The sequence below is a fragment of the Ostrinia furnacalis genome, unplaced genomic scaffold (assembly GCF_004193835.3).
Source record: "Ostrinia furnacalis isolate ACB-3 unplaced genomic scaffold, ASM419383v2 OfSCF3137, whole genome shotgun sequence".
In the NCBI taxonomy this organism is placed as follows: Eukaryota; Metazoa; Arthropoda; class Insecta; order Lepidoptera; family Crambidae; genus Ostrinia; species Ostrinia furnacalis.
In genome coordinates this window covers 182,611-201,379 of record NW_021133376.1, presented here as the reverse complement: position 1 = coordinate 201,379, position 18,769 = coordinate 182,611, and the positions used below count along the sequence as shown (strand labels likewise).

The following is an 18,769-nucleotide window of genomic DNA, read 5'->3' as shown; positions in this document are numbered from 1 at the left end:
GTTGCTGGAAGCAGCAGTTCTAAAAAAATCGTCAAATTCAGTTTTATTTAACACACTCATAAATATTGTGCAACATTTAATAATACTGAACAAAGACAATCGAATTAAAAACCCACAGATATCAACGCTTTTTCATGTCGTCATTCCAACTTACCAAGCCTCAGAAAGATAACTAATCACTATTCCATGGCAAGTGTGTAAACATATCGCCAAAGGCAGATCAAACAAAGGCCGCCCCCCTCCCCCCACCCGGTAATTAGGGAGCGCGAATTAGAACCGAAGACGAATGTTCTCCTTTTGTGTCGAACGTGGCCATTGTCATTTTCAGATGTCCACTTGTTATTAAAATCTAGGCTAGTCGTTACTTTACAAACGCGTGTGTGATTTTTTTTTTGTTATTTTAAAACACGATTGTTTTTTGGTTAAGTGAACATAGCACTGGAATTTAAAGGGTTAAGTTTTATTTTTAATCTGTAACAATGTGAAATGCACTCAATTGTTAACCAAGAATGAATGAAACGTTCATAGGTACTAAAACAAAGATGTTACTTTGCCAGACTGGGTTCATTAATACAAAATTCTGTTAACCTAAAACAATCACCAATAACAAAGACCATAGTTAAGTATACCTACTGTGGTATTTAGGTGTCATTTGCGTAAATTTCATTTTTGCTTACAACATTATTATAAAAAAAGTATTTTTTTTATTTATATTTACACGCTGACGGTACACGCATTAAAATTGATCAGCACATAACGACGTTATCCACATAATGCCGACCCTCCTCACGGTCACTTCGACAGCGGTTGCGAACCTTTCCAAATTTCCTTGCCACCCTCTAATTTTCGGGGCAGTTTTTACGTCAATGTTTTTCTATAGCGGCGCCATACATAAGTGAATGATGGGGGATATCAAAACATCTCCCTTATCAGGCCCAAGTTTTTAGGGAAAGGATTAGCTAATACACGGTTTAAAGACTGTCTCTGATGTGGCGGGGTAATTTTCGACGGGTGACTCGCCTATTTCCGAAGCGGGTCGTTTTGTTTTGACAGCGTGTGTTGTAGCGTGCGTAATGCCGGAGGTGGGCATTGATTACGCAACTTTCTCCCCTCCTGGCCGGTTTTGGTCTTCAGCCCTCTTCACAAGATTTGAAATTTTGAAAAAGGAACTTCTATGGTTTTTTTTCTCTATAATTACCTGTACGTGACCAGTATCCATTTAAAAAGAAAATGTAAACGCGAATGAAGACTGTATTCAATCTAATAAATAGGAAATTAATAACTTTTTTACTTTGTTTGTGCTTAGTAACGATGTTTAAGTAGAATAAAAACGGCTTTATTCCCGTTTAATGTCGGAACGGTTTGAATGAAACTCACAACCGAAATAGAATAAATTAAACCTAGACAAACGATACTCTAACATATTAAACGTCAGAAATTATTTGAACAACCAGAAAAACTAGCTATTCATACGCAAATAGTCATAATAACAATTCGCAAAAGCGGTTAAAATGTAAACAAAACTTTTTTCAAACCCAATTATTAAACCCCAGTGAGTGCTTGCTTGAACTTTGTACTTTTTCCACCCATATTAATTCCTTCATATTGACGTACGAGGGAGGGCGGCGCGGTGGGGGGTGGGGGGGCGCCGGGAGACATAAAACGTAGGAGATCGCTAATTCATCATAAGTTAAAGGGTTTTTATGTACGGGCTCGGACGATACGCTTTGTACGGTCCGCAAAAAGGTTGCCGATGTCTGGAGCGATAGCATTCGGCTACGAAAAAAGTATCTCAAAGGCTAAACGGATGAGATATTAAGTAACTTTAAAGCAGTGCTAATTCTGAGCGCACGTGTTAAAATGCCGTGTCTGACTTTTTACTTTCTTTGTTTGGTGTCGAGTCGATGCGATTGGCAATTAGCTGCTGGGAAAGTATGAAATGTGATTAATCAGCTTTTTACTGGATCAAGGTGTTGAAAATGTGTCACACTTTTTTATTTTTTTGTTCGTTGTTAGCTTTATTCAAGTCATTTTTCATGTTAGCCTCTAAAGCTTATGATCTGCTTTATAAAATTTTAACGATACTCTATTAAAATAACGACAAATTGGCTTCGTTAAATCCCATGACTAATGAACTACACTTACTCCAACTCACACAAAACAATGTGTTTGAATTGTTTAATTAATTGATTAAAAAGGGATCGGGCGACGTTCGTTAGAAGTTTTTCGGCCTTCGGCGGATTTTAAAACGGGCCCAAATTGATTTATCCGGGGACGGAGTGTGCCTTTCACTTCGGATCACGCGACTTAACATCACGACGTGTCCCTTAAGGGGTGCTCCGGCCCGTTTTGTAAGCAACCCCAAGCTTACAGTGATTTACAATTTTTGAATATTTTTTGTAAATAAAAACAAAACAAAATCTAATTTAAAATATTAATAGATTTTTTAATATTATATTTTTTAACATCGACATCTAAAGGGTTAAGAACGCATTCTATTTTTAAATATTTTTTAGTGTTCACGATAATTTGAAAATGGAATCTTTTTCAAAATTCGAACTTTTAAATGCCACTTTTAAATGAACTTTTAAAGGCAAAGACCACACCGAATACATCCTAAATAAAAGCGCATAGATTATTCACGAGTTCCCAAACATTCCATAGACAGCCGAATACCTCTTCGAACTTCGGACCGTTTAAACACAAAGTTTCACATCTATTATCTAATCTCGATTAATTGTGTTTCGTTAAAATCCGAAGTTGGACGCTAATCCTATCGCATCGACCCTTGCCCTCGAAAACAATAATCGCGTTAATATCTATTGATCCAGTTATACTGGGTTAATTGATTTTGGGAATTTTGTTCCTTCTTAGATGTTTAGAGAGTTTTAGTTGTACAGCTTTATTTTATTCGTAACTAAATCATTGACACACGTTGAGGAAACACTACGCAAGTCTAAAATTACTCGTAGATGTTAACATCGCGTTATGATTGCAGTAATCAATGAAACTGTACCAACTAACCACCAACTCATTAATGTATGTTTCCAACTTTTGAGCAACACAAATTCCAATACGATTCGAAATTAGAACTAAAATTCCAATAGTGTTCTTAATTTGAATTCAAAAGTTCAAAATTGGAACGTCTCCGAAGATGAAAAGCAAAGTTTTGAAAAAAGAATAGTTTAGCTTTGCTCATTCTGTTCTCTCGTAATTTAATGAAAGGGCTAACTCTCTGGCTGAATGATCCCACATTGTTCGAGACAAAAACAAGACCAATCCCAGTCTATTCTCATCGACATCGCCTCCCAATTAGAGTCAAATCGCGAGCTAAATGAGGTGCGAATCGATGGCTCCCTTTTGAACTAGCTCGCAGTAGCTCGCGCGTTTAATTATGAACTAGTTCGATCGCCACCTGTTGGTTCGGGATTGACAACTCTTTGATCGTCGGATTTGGATTAATTACGAGTTAGCGAGCGAAAAGCTAGCTAATTGCATTGCAGGATTGTTAATATAATATGGATTATATTCGGCATTTTTTTAGAAATGTGAAAAGAGTTTTGGTACAGGAATAGGACCTTTTTAATATTTTTACAAACCTACTTGTTTTTTTTTTACTTTTTCTTTTCAAATTATAATCATAGTGATGTGGAAAGGTCTAAAAAAGTAGTTATTGATATCGATTCAACGAATCATACTTAGGTACTATTTATTATAAACACAAACAACAATTTTGAGCTGCAAAATATAACCGCAAGTCAATCTAATTAGGCAAATACACAAAGATCGGCAATTATCAGTAATTAAGTATTAGCAGACGAAAAGTCGTCCATTGCAAATATTGCCGACGAGTTGGGAGTTCCCAAAGTTCTGCGAAACTTGGCGGAGTTGGGGTGACCAGGGTTTGGGGGAAATTGTGGGAACGTATGCAAATCTGTCTGTATTGAGAATAGCAAAGTAAACTTACATTTTATGTAGTGAGTTTTTCTACAAAAATGTAGGTTGTGTTAACGACAGTTATAGATTTTTTATAATAATTATAATTTATTTATTATGTTTCCATAAATTACCTAAATTAAGGCAGTCTTCTTAATTGTTATTAATGATTTATATTATTGTCGGTTAATCATTTATTCGGGACTAGTTAATTATTTGTGCAATACAAATTAATAATATTATTTAAAAAATATAAAGTAATTTATGTGAAACACCTAATATTTCTTTAGTTGAATTCGGGTTAAATAAACTTTACATAAATAAATAAGACCAAAATAATGGCCACCCTTTCTTCGAATAGCTGCAAATAGGCATCGGAACGGAGTTTCAGTTTTCAGTTGCCCTTTTAATTATTAGCTCAGGTGGGGCATCGAATCCCCACCCGATCGCTTGATAACTCCAGTCAGTCCCGTTTGACAGCTGGGGAGCTTTGTATCTGTGTGCGGATTTGGTTATTAGAGACTTGCAAATCGTGTAATCTGAAGTTATAACTTGATAGAAAGATAAGGAAGAAAATCGATGAAGGTAGCTTTCTATATTTACTACAGCCTTCGGCTTGTCACAAAAAAATTACGTATCCTTCGGGAATATAACTATTTTTATATTTCAGATATCAAAACAAGGGTTAATAACGATAGTGAAGCTCATCAATATTGAAATAGCTTTTACCAGTTTTATAAACAATATCTCATAAACATATTGAAAATATACACACACAACACTACGCCTACATTGGCATGCATTCCAAATTCAAATTCCAAAACCGCGAACGCTCGATTCAAATTCAAAAACGGAACGTCAACGGACAAAGCTGGCGCGTCGCCAACTCGCGCGCATCCATTGATCATTCACTCGATCGACTGATTGATCCGGATCGGATCGTTTGAGAAGATCAATCTGTTGAGAGGCGTGTTGAGATGTCGGTTTATTGTTTGGGCAGCGGGTTATGGACTGGCGAGATTTACTGTTGCTGTTAACGCTTCAATCGACTGTTTTGACAGGCTTAGCTTTTTAAATAGAAAACGATAGTTTTTTCGCTTTTCTTTTTCACTGACTTTCTTACGCTGCTTCTTTTCAGCACTGGGTCATTTATTGTCCCGAAGCAGTGGTAGGGTTAAAGCAATATTGGGATGCGTAAGAGCGCTTTAAAAGCCTATTTGCAAAAAATAAACGACTCTTATAACTAGCCGAACTATTCAATAACCGTTTTTTTTTTTTTTCAAAAGTTTTCGAAAATAGAATGCGTAATTCAAAATTCAAATTCAGAACATCAATATTAGTAACGTATTGTCTCACATGCTTCACCCCTTGTGTCGATTGTCTCATCCAACACTTCGTCACTCAATCACACGTTGCGCGATAAAAGGTTGCGGGACTGCCAATAACTCCCCCGTTTCGGCAAAGAGTAATTTATTGACTTTGTTTTCTACCTAAAAGTGTGTATCTATTCTTTATGACAATAGGAAGGAAATTTCAGGATTTTTAAGTGTATTTTTTCTATTATTTCAAAACATCAGGTGAGATACAGCACAGGCCAAGAGCTTCCTCGTTGTGGATAAAAAAAAGAAACTATAACAGCAGAAGTACAGTCAGTATCCCTCAGAAGGAAAACGAAGATTTTGCTAATTCAAGTATTTTTTTATAACAAATAAATAAGGCTTATTTATTTATCAAAAACATGCATTTAAGTAATAAAATATTTATTAATCGGATCAAAATAAAAAATATAATAATATTCAACTTCATGAAGTTAAAAAATAACCAAACCAAAAATAATGCTGTAATTCAGACTTGATCATTATCAATTATATTATTGTAGCATTATTTTTTTGGTAGAGTTTTTCAAACATTATTATTATAGACTAGCGGCCGCCCGCGACTTCGTACGCGTGGATCCTGTTTTACCCCCTTTTCCCGAATTTTCTTTGCTATAAACCTCACGGAGCCCGAGACCTTTCCAACGAATGCAAAACCGTGGAAATCGGTTCGTGCGTTCTGGAGTTATAGCGTCAGGGAGGAAAACCCGACTTATTTTTACATAGTAGATTTAACTTAATATTTTCCAACAAATCGTGTACCCTCTGCACCAGCTATTCTACCTCTCAAATTGTCTCATTTCCTCCGCGACATAAAAGCGCCTAATAACACACCAATAAAGCCTTTACTCGACTGAACGCATTATCGGCGCCCGATTTAATATCTTGTTCACTTTTTGATATAGCGAGGGGTGCAATTAATGGGAATATTACACTTAATTTAGTCATATAGAGGTGCTACAGTATCTGCGAGATTAAACTTCGCTTTTAATTTGAGTTTTATGTCACGAAACCCCAAATAGAATAGAGCAATTTTGATTTACGAATAGAATAATTTTAAAAATTCCTTTATTGACAAAAAACAAAAAATATAGAAGTGAGACATTTTTGAAAGTGACAAATTCATTTTTAGTTTCATGTATTTACAATCAAATTAAAATAAAATACAATAAAACGTGTTCCTGGAACATTTTTGTTAGTTCTTTCGTTCGTTTTAGTAAAATAACGTCCACTGCTGGACAAAGAAAGGCCTCAAATTTCCATAACGACCACCCTTTTCCTTGCTTTGGCTAGCACTAGATAAAATCGCCTAGATTTCAGACATGCGCAGACACATAGGCTTTCCTGTAACACAAGCTACAATTAAACAGCTCCTTGAAGCGTGTCGCAGTTATCAGCCAGTCAAGCGATAGATTAGAAGGCTAGACAATAGTTCTGCCTATCCGCCATCTCCGGCTAACTGTTCTGAACAATGCGTGCGCGCAGATACCATCTAAATGAGCTGCTTTAAATATAAGGTAATCACGAGGTGAGAAATGGGAAGACTGGACTAATTTAACCTTTAACTGTAACGTAGGAAGTGTAAAGTAATTGCGATAAAGATATAGAAAGCGGATGCACTTATTAGTTTAAGCTCTGTCTTAATCAACTGGTACCTTCTTTAGTGGACCTAGATTACGCGCCATCACTTTTTTAGACTGTAAACCCTTGAAAAAAAGGCTGACAACAGTGACTCTGGTTCATTTATTGTCCCGAAGCAGTGGTACGGTTAATATTAGGATAGGACTTGTAAAAGCCTAGTACTTATCAAAAATAAAATGAGTCTGTTGCACGATAAGCCCATAACATTTGTCGTCTCAAATCATCGAAAAGATTTTATTTTACCGCGCATCCTAACCCAGCAGGTAACAAATGCGGTGCTGTGAATCTCTATTTAGATTAAAAGTTAAAACCAATCCTCGAACTCCAAACAAATCTCACTACATGCGAACAAGCCGCAAGCGAACGGCAATAAAACAATACAACTTCCCCGTTCGCCAACTTCTGATAGAGGATCGGTACATCTATTGCCGATTGCTGAACTTTGGCGGGTAGATTGCAAACTATATTTTTGTAGAAGCGACGAAAGTTATTTATGGTTTTATGCCTACTTTGTTTGGTAAGTTTGTCAACATGGGGGCTTGTATTCGATAGTTGAATGTTTTTTATTGTTTTCATGTAACGGAACATGAACTTTCAGATGACACAAATGATTTTCTTTTCATAGATCTTATTTATACTTAGGCTTTTTCTGTGCTTAAAATAAAGTTACTTACATAATGTTACTAAATAGCTTATCCTAGTGGGTAAACCTAGTGTTCTAGATCTCATTTCAATTTGTCAGCTATCAATGCATAGATTATCATAATGTCTTAATACTGAAAATCAAGTGTTTAATTTTTAATATTACCGATCGGACAATATTATTGAGCCTATTCTAGTTTGCATGTTTTAACTAAAATAGAAAGACACGGGTCTTAAAGCGACGTTTATAATGAGTTACATTATGTACTCACGGCTTGACGTTTCGGCTGCAATGCTGCAGCCGTGGTCACAAGCAGACTGGCGGCTCGCGGCATCGTCCGTGTCGTTATATTTTAGTTGAAATGGAACGCGATAGTTTAAAATCTTATGTTGTAATTACGCTTCCCTTATGCAGAAAGCTGCCAGATCCAGTCTGCCCAATTAGTCTTTGGCGCTGCAGGTGCGAACCTATTCGCTTATTGGCTCGGCCCTAACTCAATATTAGCTTATTAATGCACAGAGCATGTGGGACGGATTTCGTATTAGTTTACTAGTTCGAGCTCTTTCGTTTGCCTGTTAAAGTTTGATGCTTGCTAAAGGTTTTAGATTGGTGCGAGGTGGGGTTCGATGGGTCTTTTGAGAATGTTACCTTGAATATTCAGATTGTGCATAATAATAAATCATAATTACAAAAAAGGCACTAAAAACTGTTAATTCGATTAAGAAAACAGCAGTGAATTATTATCTAGGACAAACTCACTCCATCATAGATCACATCTGCTTCTTTGACGTATAAAATTCTCATTAAAAATAAGCATTTTAATTACATTAAAAATATTACACCTCTGGTCACTGCGGACTCTGCTTGATTCATCTGTGCAATGTCCAGTAAGGAAGTGCATAACGAATGTAAATAAAAGAATATGGTTTAATCTCCACAATTCAATCAAAAAAATAAGATCAAGCATTGAACTTGATCCGAGACTTGCAGCTATGATGCCTGTCTTTGATTCATCCGACCGATTTCGGTCATGGTGACCACTTCGACTTAGCTGTCTTAACGGCGCTGGTGCGACCGACGATGACTTACCTAGCCGATCTTCGCGGCAAACTCCTCGCACATTGAGAGTTTTACGTCATCGCGTTTTGCGTCGAGTTCAGTTGTGCGCTGCTCCTTGAATTCGCGGACTCGCCTCTACACAACATAATCTCCCGCCATTCTAGGTGCTGTGCTGCTAAACCTTCCCATTGTGATTTGAGAGGGCCCATTTTGCATCTTTTCGTATGCTGCTGGACATCTTTGTACTTGACTATCTGAGGAGTTGACCGCCATGTTTCCGCTTACCCTCCTCAAGTTCAAAGTAGAAGATTGATTCCTACTACGCTAATTGAGGACGAAAGACGCAGGAGGACAAAGTGACTGACGTAGCCCACAGAATCGCTAAAATCAAGTGGCAGTGGGCGGGGCACATATCTCGTAGAGCTGATGGCCGCTGGGGCAGTAAAGTTCTTGGTGGCGACCACGAGCCGAAAGACGTAGCATGGGCAAGCCTCCCACTAGGTGGACCGACGATTTGGGGAAGGTCGCAGGAAGTGCCTGGATGCGAGCGGCGCAGGACGTCTTTCGGCTGAAACGAAAGAACTAACGCTAAGAGAGATGGCTAAACTAAAGAAATAGCAAAAATGGACCCTCGTAAAGCACTTGCATTTGATCTGATCACCATGAAGTCCATGGTCTTGACAATGACAACACTGAGTGAGAACCTCGCAAGTCTCTTAACTTTGGAAATGATCCATAAGACTGACAAGTCGCCTAACGAATTCTCTTATCGCTCAATTAATCTGACATTTGTATTGTTAAAATTATGGAAAAGGATCATTCTTGCTCGTTTATTCCCTTGCCTAAGTATGACCCATGTAATATAGTAAACCCGACCATAAAAGACAATGCCGGAAATTGGCGTCTTTTTTTTTCGCGCGGCCATCGACCAAACTTTGTTTTTTGATTACAAAATAGTGTAATAAATCAAACTTACTATGACATGTATACCTCTAAACTCAGTCTGAACTGAGTTACGAGCATTAGAAGTTTGATGATTTTCATACTAGATTTGCTTTTTGCGCGCAAAGTTTTGTAAGAAANGACAAATACTATAAAAGCAGATTAAAAAAAACCCAATGACCAAAGGTCAAAGGTCACGCCGCCGACGCCGCCGCCGCCGAGGTCAAAAAGTCGGCGCGCCGCCGCCGGCCAAATGTATATCGGCGCCCACCTCTAAATTCGATTAAGAAAACAGCAGTGAATTATTATCTAGGGCAAACTCACTCCATCATAGATCACATCTGCTTCTTTGACGTATAAAATTCTCATTAAAAATAAGCATTTTAATTACATTAAAAATATTACACCTCTGGTCACTGCGGACTCTGCTTGATTCATCTGTGCAATGTCCAGTAAGGAAGTGCATAACGAATGTAAATAAAAGAATATGGTTTAATCGAACTCTCGCTATGTGCATTACCAGCGGCCGGCGAGCGATCGCATTAACGATAATAAACGTTCCAATTATGAAAATTGGACGTCACTGCGAAGTCACCGCGCGAATTAACCGAACACACGAATTCAAATGTGGAACGCCGAATCACCAATCCGATTATCATTCTACATGTATAAAAGACGAAAATTCTCGCGCGGGTTCTTACCCCTTTTTGGGGGGACAAGGGGCCCGCCCTACCCCTAAAAAGGGGGCAGGGAGAGCTAATGGCAGCAGCACTCGGATTCATTAGTAAATTAGAAAGCGGATGAGTCCAAAGTTACGAAAATTCAATATCTAATAATGATTAGCTCGACTCCTAATACCTGTCTATTCGGGACCGCGAACTCGAAATTCGAACGCGTCCCATTTGAATTTGCCAATAGGAGTTTGAGTTTCGTTCCGAATTATTCGCAATTGAATTATTTAGTTTCCGATTGGATTCTGTTTGGACCGGGTTTTGTTTGTCATCTACCTGACGGTTCACGCTCCGCGGCTTCGTCGATACACACGAAAGTAACAATTTTGAGGAACGTTCTAATTTCGAATTTAATTTAATTCTTCTCATTAATAACACAGTCAATGTATTCTAATTTCAAAAGTTTGAATTAGTAATGCTCATCTTCATAAATTCATCTTTTTTTTTTGTGAGCGCTTCAATATTTCCCCACCAGCCAGTATTTTTCCACCTATCGTTATGCATTATTTCAGCGCGGTATTAGACATTTCTCATCGGTAGGCTGTCGAAACGCGTTTCCTTCGCGTTCGTCTACGGCATCCAAAATAAAACTCGAAGGTAATTTGATCATGGCGGCAAATTAAAACTGACATTGAGAGATTAAGAGAGCTCGTATCGGCCCGTAAATAAACACCTTGTTTTTTTAAATATTGACTAAATACTAATTTTATTTGAAACCGTAGATGAAAAGTGATGTTAATTTTTCATAAAGATTTTTTTTCTTACTGACTTTTCTTACTGGAAAATGTTAACCCTGAAATGACGAAGCAAAAACTAATCATTCAAAATCACTCCTAAATGTCAAATTAACTTAATTTCGTCCTTTTTACAGTACAAATAATATCATATCAGACGTTTTTTACGAGCATCACAACACTGTTACGTTTTAACAGACACACAAAGACACGAAACCCAAATTTATCGTATTGTCTGGCCAATTCGGCGAAATATTAGAGCCGTAACCCTTCGCCACAGACGGACGAATATCACAACAAAGCGAATCAATAGCAAGACGAGGGGCGAATAAAATGTACTAAAAATTATGCATCGGCTCAGACAGACGCGGCAATTTTAATGTATCGCAATTAGTGTACTAAACAACTGTGTATTGTGACGAAGGAGCATCTTTGTGCTTGTAAAAATACATAATATACATCTTTAAAAGTTTAATTAGGATGCAAACAAGCTTTAGAATGAAGAGACAGAAATAATAAAATGTTATTAAGTAATGGTTATCTTTTGATGTGTATAATTTTTAAATTAGTAAGCTTACTTTATTTAGTTCACTTATTACCTACATCTAAGATAGATTGTAAAATCTAGACTTTGCAAAACTTGTGATACCTAAATATTCTAGGTGACCATATACTCCAAGCGAACATTAATATCATATAACAAAGGATTCAAACAAATAGGTGCATCTAGAAAAAATGTATTCACATGACTTAACCCTCAAGTGCTAGGCTACAAAAATACTAAATCTGAAACACCGCTGGGTCTCTGAGGCCCGCGGAGCATCGTCACCCGACCTGGCCGCTATCCCGGGAGCCGCAAAAGCGATTTTGAGCTAATGCCTTTAATTTTTACTCAAAGAAAGCTCACAGCGAGATAATTAAATTTTGTGTTATTAATTTATTTACGGATATATGGACGTAGAAATAGTATAGGGCACATTAATACTTCTTTGTTAAGACAATAATTTTACAGCTTATGTTCATTACAAGACACCGTCTTGAGCATAATTAGCAAATTAATAAATTACTTTACGCATACTAATCCTTTAAAACTTTACCTATTTGAAATGTACAATAGATAGATATTTATACCATCAGCAAAATTTTGCCGAACAATGGCGCCCTTTTCATCAAATTTTCCTAAAACAACCTCCACACATGCATAAGACATCCCACAGACAATTCATCTTCAGACCACAATGCAAATCAATTAATCCCAAAACAGAATAAACAAACGCATATTGACAGACTCACCCCACGGGCCGGACAAAAAAACACGCCCAAGGAGCCCTTTATCATATTTATTTTATTTCAATTCGGTACGAATTTAATCCTTTTCCATTAATTAGTGACCGCCCGCATTATGCGGGGTCGGGCGGACCAAACCCTTGCAGGACGCGTTAATTTTTCTTCATGCCGCTGGAGGGTTGGCCCAAACGACACGCTCTCACGTGTAAATAAGGCGCAAAATGCTATAATTATTCTTTTCCCGGCCTCTAATTGTGGTCGCCCAGCATTAGCTATGCGTTCGTTTGTGGTGTCCTTTCTTGCGTAACATAATTACAGTCGTACCATCCAATCGCTGATACATCGATCATTAACAGCATAGAAACAACGATAATTAAACAATAAAATCCCAACCACAAAAAACACTAGCATAAATTGTAATAAAAGCTAACTGTACCGCGCATCAACCGAAATACCCGAAAACGGCTTCACCAAAAAAATAATACATTTAATTAAGACCGATGTGAAATGCCCAATTAATATGATGCATGAACATGAGATCTGATAGCAGCGACGTGAATTTCAATGAGGTTTTTTTAACGCATCCGTTTCTAAATCATAATAAAATGCTTTATAACAATAATGAAGGAAAACACATAAATTCGGTGAGAGTCGTTTCACACGACTGCCGACGCGATATCGTTGCCAAACCACGCGGAAATAATGCGCAAGATGCGCGCGGCCGGCACTCGTGGACAACGCACTCCGGCGCGCTTCGGAACTTGAACTAATATTATATTAATTAAGTACATTAATCTAATTAAATATTATATTAATTAATCAAGTACTAAATCATCGATATAGCCGACATGAGTACTAGCCACTCACTGTCACATTGATACTTTTTGAACATTGGCTGAAATTAAAAACAAATGTTTTTTTTTAATTATCTGTTGATAATGTTGATATCTCTCATTTAAAATAAAAGATTTTGATTTGGATTTTTTTATTTTCATTTCAAATCAGGGCGGTCTAGTATTAGGCCTAAATGTCCCACTCCATCAATTTGTGATCGCCATTCGCAGGCGAGGGGTTAAGATGTACGCATTCTATTTTTGGTCGACGAACTTTGCTTTTTACAAGCTTTTTTATGAAATTGACCACGTAGTTTTTACATCAATCCAAGTATTTTTAGCACTATCTTTAACATTAATCAGCATGTTCAAAGTCATTGACCATTACAATAGAACACGGGAACTCATTCATGGTGCTAAGAGGTGATCTTCTTTATAGATACCACTGATTTATTGCTATTTGTGCTTGATTTTAATAGCTTTTCCATTAGAATAATACACATGTTTGTTTTATCTTAGCCCGAATTGAGTTATCGTGCTTTTCAGTTTCTGTGTCATTATCGAGAAGTTGTTTGACTTGGCATCCATCCCAAATATTAGTTGTTCTGATTTTTATTCCATTTTTCTCTTGCGAAGACAAAACAGCGTTATTAAAGCGACAAATCTTAATTTAAATCGAAATGTCGAAGGTTAACAGTCATTATTAGACTTTATATATAACAAAAGTCTATAAATTATTAAGTCAGACAATGATTACGACTCAGTCAAAACTAACAGTCAAACAATAATAGATACAATCTTAGATACCGATATACAAAAATCGGTATGTCCAGTTGGGGGCCAGTCGAAAGTGATTCACAACGCGTCAGTTCCCGTGCCAATTGCCGCCGCCCTATCGCTTTCCGAACGCTTCTCACTAAATTGCCGCTGGAAAATTTGTTTAGAACGCTTCTAATAAAATTGCTTTTAGAAATTAATATTTCCTTCATTTCCATTCTGTTTCTGAACGTATGTCTCTAAATAACTATTAGAAAATTGATTTTCGAACGGACCTAAAAATCTGCGAAAACATTACAAAGATTCATACGTTAGTCATCACGTTTCATAGAGTGGTGACTCTCTTTGGTTGTTTTAAATAGTGATCTACTCACTATGTTAGGAATTTGCAAAATTGTTATTCGAACATAGATGGCGCTGCACAATGTTCACGAATTCGTTTTCTTTTTTCAAATCTTTAAAACCCTGCTTCTCTTAAACTTTTTTCTCCGGTGTATTATTTCAAAAACGGTTCCAAAAAGAATATGCCGATTGAAAACGGCCTCCTAAAACAATTGAATTACGCAAATCAATCAAAACAAACCCCAAACTATCTTGGAATTTATTAAATAAAACAATTGATTGATTAATTCCGATGAAGGGACAGAAATTAATACCAACTTCTGCGATTGAGTCGTGTATTGTCCCGGCGCCATTGTTTTCAAAACAAATAATGGAATTCGATTTGTCCGCCTTCTTTGATTTTAATACTCTGTTGCGGGATTGTTTTCCGAATTCCAGTTCTGGAATCGACAATTTGACGACTTGGAATTTGGGAATCAATATCAGTAGATTAAAAGCTTTGTATTTAATATTTGGGTGGAAGTCTTTTAATCTGGGAAGTGTTTTATTTAATCTTATAACCTCCTTACCGTACCGCAGTTACCATAGACGTGTTGACACCACCAATCAATTGACGTACTTTTTAAAACTGTCAAAACGAAACTCTCCCATAGATTTTGTATGGCACTAAAAGCAAGTGACGTCACTATTTTGTCAACTCAATTAAACTACTTTTTTCAATTACAATGCAGCTAAAAATCGTAATTAACAGGTAATTGAAAATTAATTATGTTTTTAAGACCAGAATGAAGTGTCTTTTTACAAAATTTGTGATTTCGAATTATTGGTGAATGGGGATAATTCCATTTGATATTCATCTCTAGACTGGTCATATTCTTTCGGCAGACGTCTGGGACTAACGGCAGTTCAAAGGTTACCTTACAAAATTAAATCCGCTGATAGTGTTGCCAAAGCATAATCATTCGTTGAATCATCAGCCACGTTTACCGCTACCTTAATTGCAGCCGTGAGAGCCGCGATTACCCTAACTTAATCTATTGCACAAACAAATTCGGCTGATGCCTCCGATAGATAACTTCTTTGTTCTATCGAGTTACTTTTAAATTTTAATTGTTGCCTGATTTCGGAAATCGCCGTTATTGAGTGCAACCGACCCATCAACTCGGATTTTAAANATTTTGAATTCGTATTTCGAATATTTGAAGATCTTTATCCGTTTTTTATAACAGCACATCAGAATTCACGTTTTGTTGCAAAATATACTGTATTCCAAACGAGATAAGACGCCACTGTGTGTAGCTAGATATTCTAGTCCGTATATCGCATTAGCAACCTAAATTACTAATAGCGATTGCTGCCAGTCCATCTTACTTTGAAATGACTTGCTCACTATTTTTTCATGAGAACTTTCAATTTACTCCCTCAACGTATTTCCAAATACACACTTCATTTCCTTTGATTGTTTCTGTACACACAACATTATGTATTGCGTAATTGAATGCATTTTCCTAACTTGCCACCGCTGTTTTATTTAAAACCTAAAACACATTATGATAAAAATTAAGTTTGTTAAAAATAGAGAGAAATGCTATTGTTATTAACCATTCCTAATCGCCCATCAAGCATGTTGATTGCTTCCCTCCAAGCCGTAGAAGTGTCGCCAACGATATCGCGTACGCAACTTTCCATACATTGTCCTCCGTTCTCACATTACCCCTCAATGGCCACGTAAAATATGTCTCCGCCATTACTATTGTAATTATAAAGAGATTATTATAATATTTAATGCCACTTCGGTTATATTTAACTAAAATTATTATTTTTATGTTTCGGTTCACACAATTCAACTGCGCGCTTTGGTGATTTCCATCTATTTAATTGAATGGGCTCTTTCTTGATTATAATGAATCATAATGATTTTGCTTTCCACAATCTAATGCTACTTTCTAGTTGTAAACATAAAATTATTCGGTCAAAACTTTACTGTTTTTTATATTTATACGGATAACTGTAGAGAAACGGTCACCCCTGGTTAATTCTAACAAGATGACTGATTTACATAATTTTCATGGATTAGTATCATTTTTTGAGTATAATAAACCGTTGTGTCTAAGAAGCTTGCAGTTAGAGTGAACCAAATTAATACCTAAGTATTACATTAATAAGTTTTGATTCAAAGTAGCGATCTACATCCAACTACCAACCGGTCAATATGGAGGCCTATGTTCAGCAGTGAACGTCCAGTGGCTGAAAAGATGATGATTTAAAGTCTAAAATCATCTTTAAACGGGCAAATAATCTGCTTCTTGTCACAACTCCTTGCCCCAACCTCTGCTAAACAATGCTAGTTCGATAAATTGAGGCAAATCCGTAGGTGGCGTAAGATTTGTCATGGCGATTACGTAAGAATGATTTGTGCCACTCTCTCAATTGGTCGTGATTGATTAGGTCTTCATTGAAGATGACTCATCAGCGGTTCGGTTCCGGGCTCGTGACGAGAAGAATCTTCGTGAAACTAGATAAATGGTAAATTCAGAGAGAGAGAGAGAAATTTGAAAGAAACTCACTGCAAAAGAGAGAAAAACTTACTTCACAAATAAAGCCAAATTCTTAATAATACAATGGAACTTTTTGAACGATCAGTGTGCCTACCATGAGTTTACGTTAGGTGAGCTCGCTAGCGAATACGTCAAAAAATTCTATGAAGATTTTATTTCTTGAAAGTAGCCGCTAGGGGCGCTGCACAATATGTCATACATTTAAATGTCATTTTTTTACGCAGTCGCTAGCGAGCACACCTAACGTAAACTCATGGTAGGCACACTGTAGCTGTCAAAAACCAACCAAAGATTAATCAGAGAAACAAGACTTTAAAAGAAGAGCCAATTGTTACTTAAAAGTGTTACATACGAGTATATTTTAGGAAAAGGAAGTAAGGTGTAGGTACTCCACATTCACACAGAGCGAATCAATAATTACTTACACGAATTATTTAAATTCTTTTCCAACCTTTCTCTCAGATACGATCTAAAATCCACAGTCAGCCATTATCCAAATCAAAGACAACATCGATCAAGGCGCGTAATTGCTGTTGTTAATCCAATCGCGGTTTCATCGGATGCGTAGACGCAGCGCGTGCGTAACGCGGCCATTTTGGAGTTTCGACGGTTTCTTTTTAATGACAGTTTGATGATTGTGAATAGGAAAACTTTTGTTCTACGGCCGGTCTTATATTTCCACTTGACATTGGCACTAATAAACCTCATATTAAGGAGGTTTGGTGCCATGAAACAAAAAGAAGAAGAAGCAGCATCTTTTTCAATTTTGAAATCACTTCTTGATTATGCTTTTGTTTTAGTTCTCAAAAGAGTCGATAGATGTCGTAGATGTCATAAAATGAATCCAACCAAGCAATATAAAAATTTCGAGAACAATTGCCATAACATTCGTTATTTTTTCATTCAATTGTACTTTTAATCTCATTGGATCAACAAACATTGCCGAAGCACTCAAAACATAAAACCTTACTATTTCATAATTCGTTTTTTCCCAGTCGACCGAACACCAAAAACAATAACGGCGGAAAGATCGATGTATAGACAAGAGTTATTCATTAGCCTGTTTAATCTAATTATCGTTCCCATAGTCCGGCGCGGGCGCAGCTTTGTGGCGCTTCCTGAGCATTGAGCCTGCGCAGCGACGCGGCAATCTGCCATCTGCGGATGTCGGTTGATGCCTGAATTGCTATTAAACGCCTTTGTTTTAGCGTTATGCACTAGTAGCATGGGATATTTAGGTCAATAGTAGCTGGTTTTTACACATTGTGACGGAAAAATAACAAACTATTTTGACGATTTGTGATAAATAAGGGCTCAATGATACTTTTTCATACATAATTTATTCTTAACACGGGACTTTTCCCATCTCTCGTTCCCACCGCTGCAATTCCTGTGCAGCCAGGATCTACAGCGTGACCGCCAATAAAAACCCAACCAGTGAAGCTCTTTGTCCTGGGGGAAAGTTAAACTGTCATTGGACCCGCAACAAAATTAATCAGAAGAACATATAATTTTTCGAATTTATTATTAACAGTAACTTCTCTTTGTTCCAGAGAGCCACACTGGCCGAAAAAGAAGTGACCACGCTCAAGGAGCAACTGGCCACAACCAGCCCCACCCCCCTTCAAGCCACCGTCCCCCTCAAGACCAATGGCTCGCTAGACTCGCGCGACCAGGCCACCGAAACCAGGATACCGGACATCTTCGACATTAAAGAAGAGAAGAGAAGGTCGCCAGAGCTTGATGAAGACGTAGAGCAGAAGATGGAGATGGCCGCGACCGGTAGAAGTAATAGCAACTCCTCGAGGAGTAGTCCGGTGGTGCACCCCAGCAGCAACTTGGAGAATGAGCTCGCTGCCAAAGAGAAAGAGGTAAGGACAGTCAATACCTATTTAGGATGATTTAGAGAT

General features: G+C 37.3%; 1 protein-coding gene across 6 annotated transcripts in view; it reads left to right on the top strand.

Annotated features, from left to right (window-relative positions):
- cut (homeobox protein, cut) overlaps positions 1-18,769 on the top strand; it is a 198,333-nt gene that overhangs the window by 90,858 nt on the left and 88,706 nt on the right. For all 6 annotated transcript variants that reach the window (XM_028310898.1, XM_028310896.1, XM_028310901.1 and 3 more), the window contains one exon: positions 18,413-18,730. In XM_028310898.1, coding sequence (XP_028166699.1) covers positions 18,413-18,730 — 318 coding nt within the window. The remainder of the gene's footprint in view (positions 1-18,412; positions 18,731-18,769) is intronic.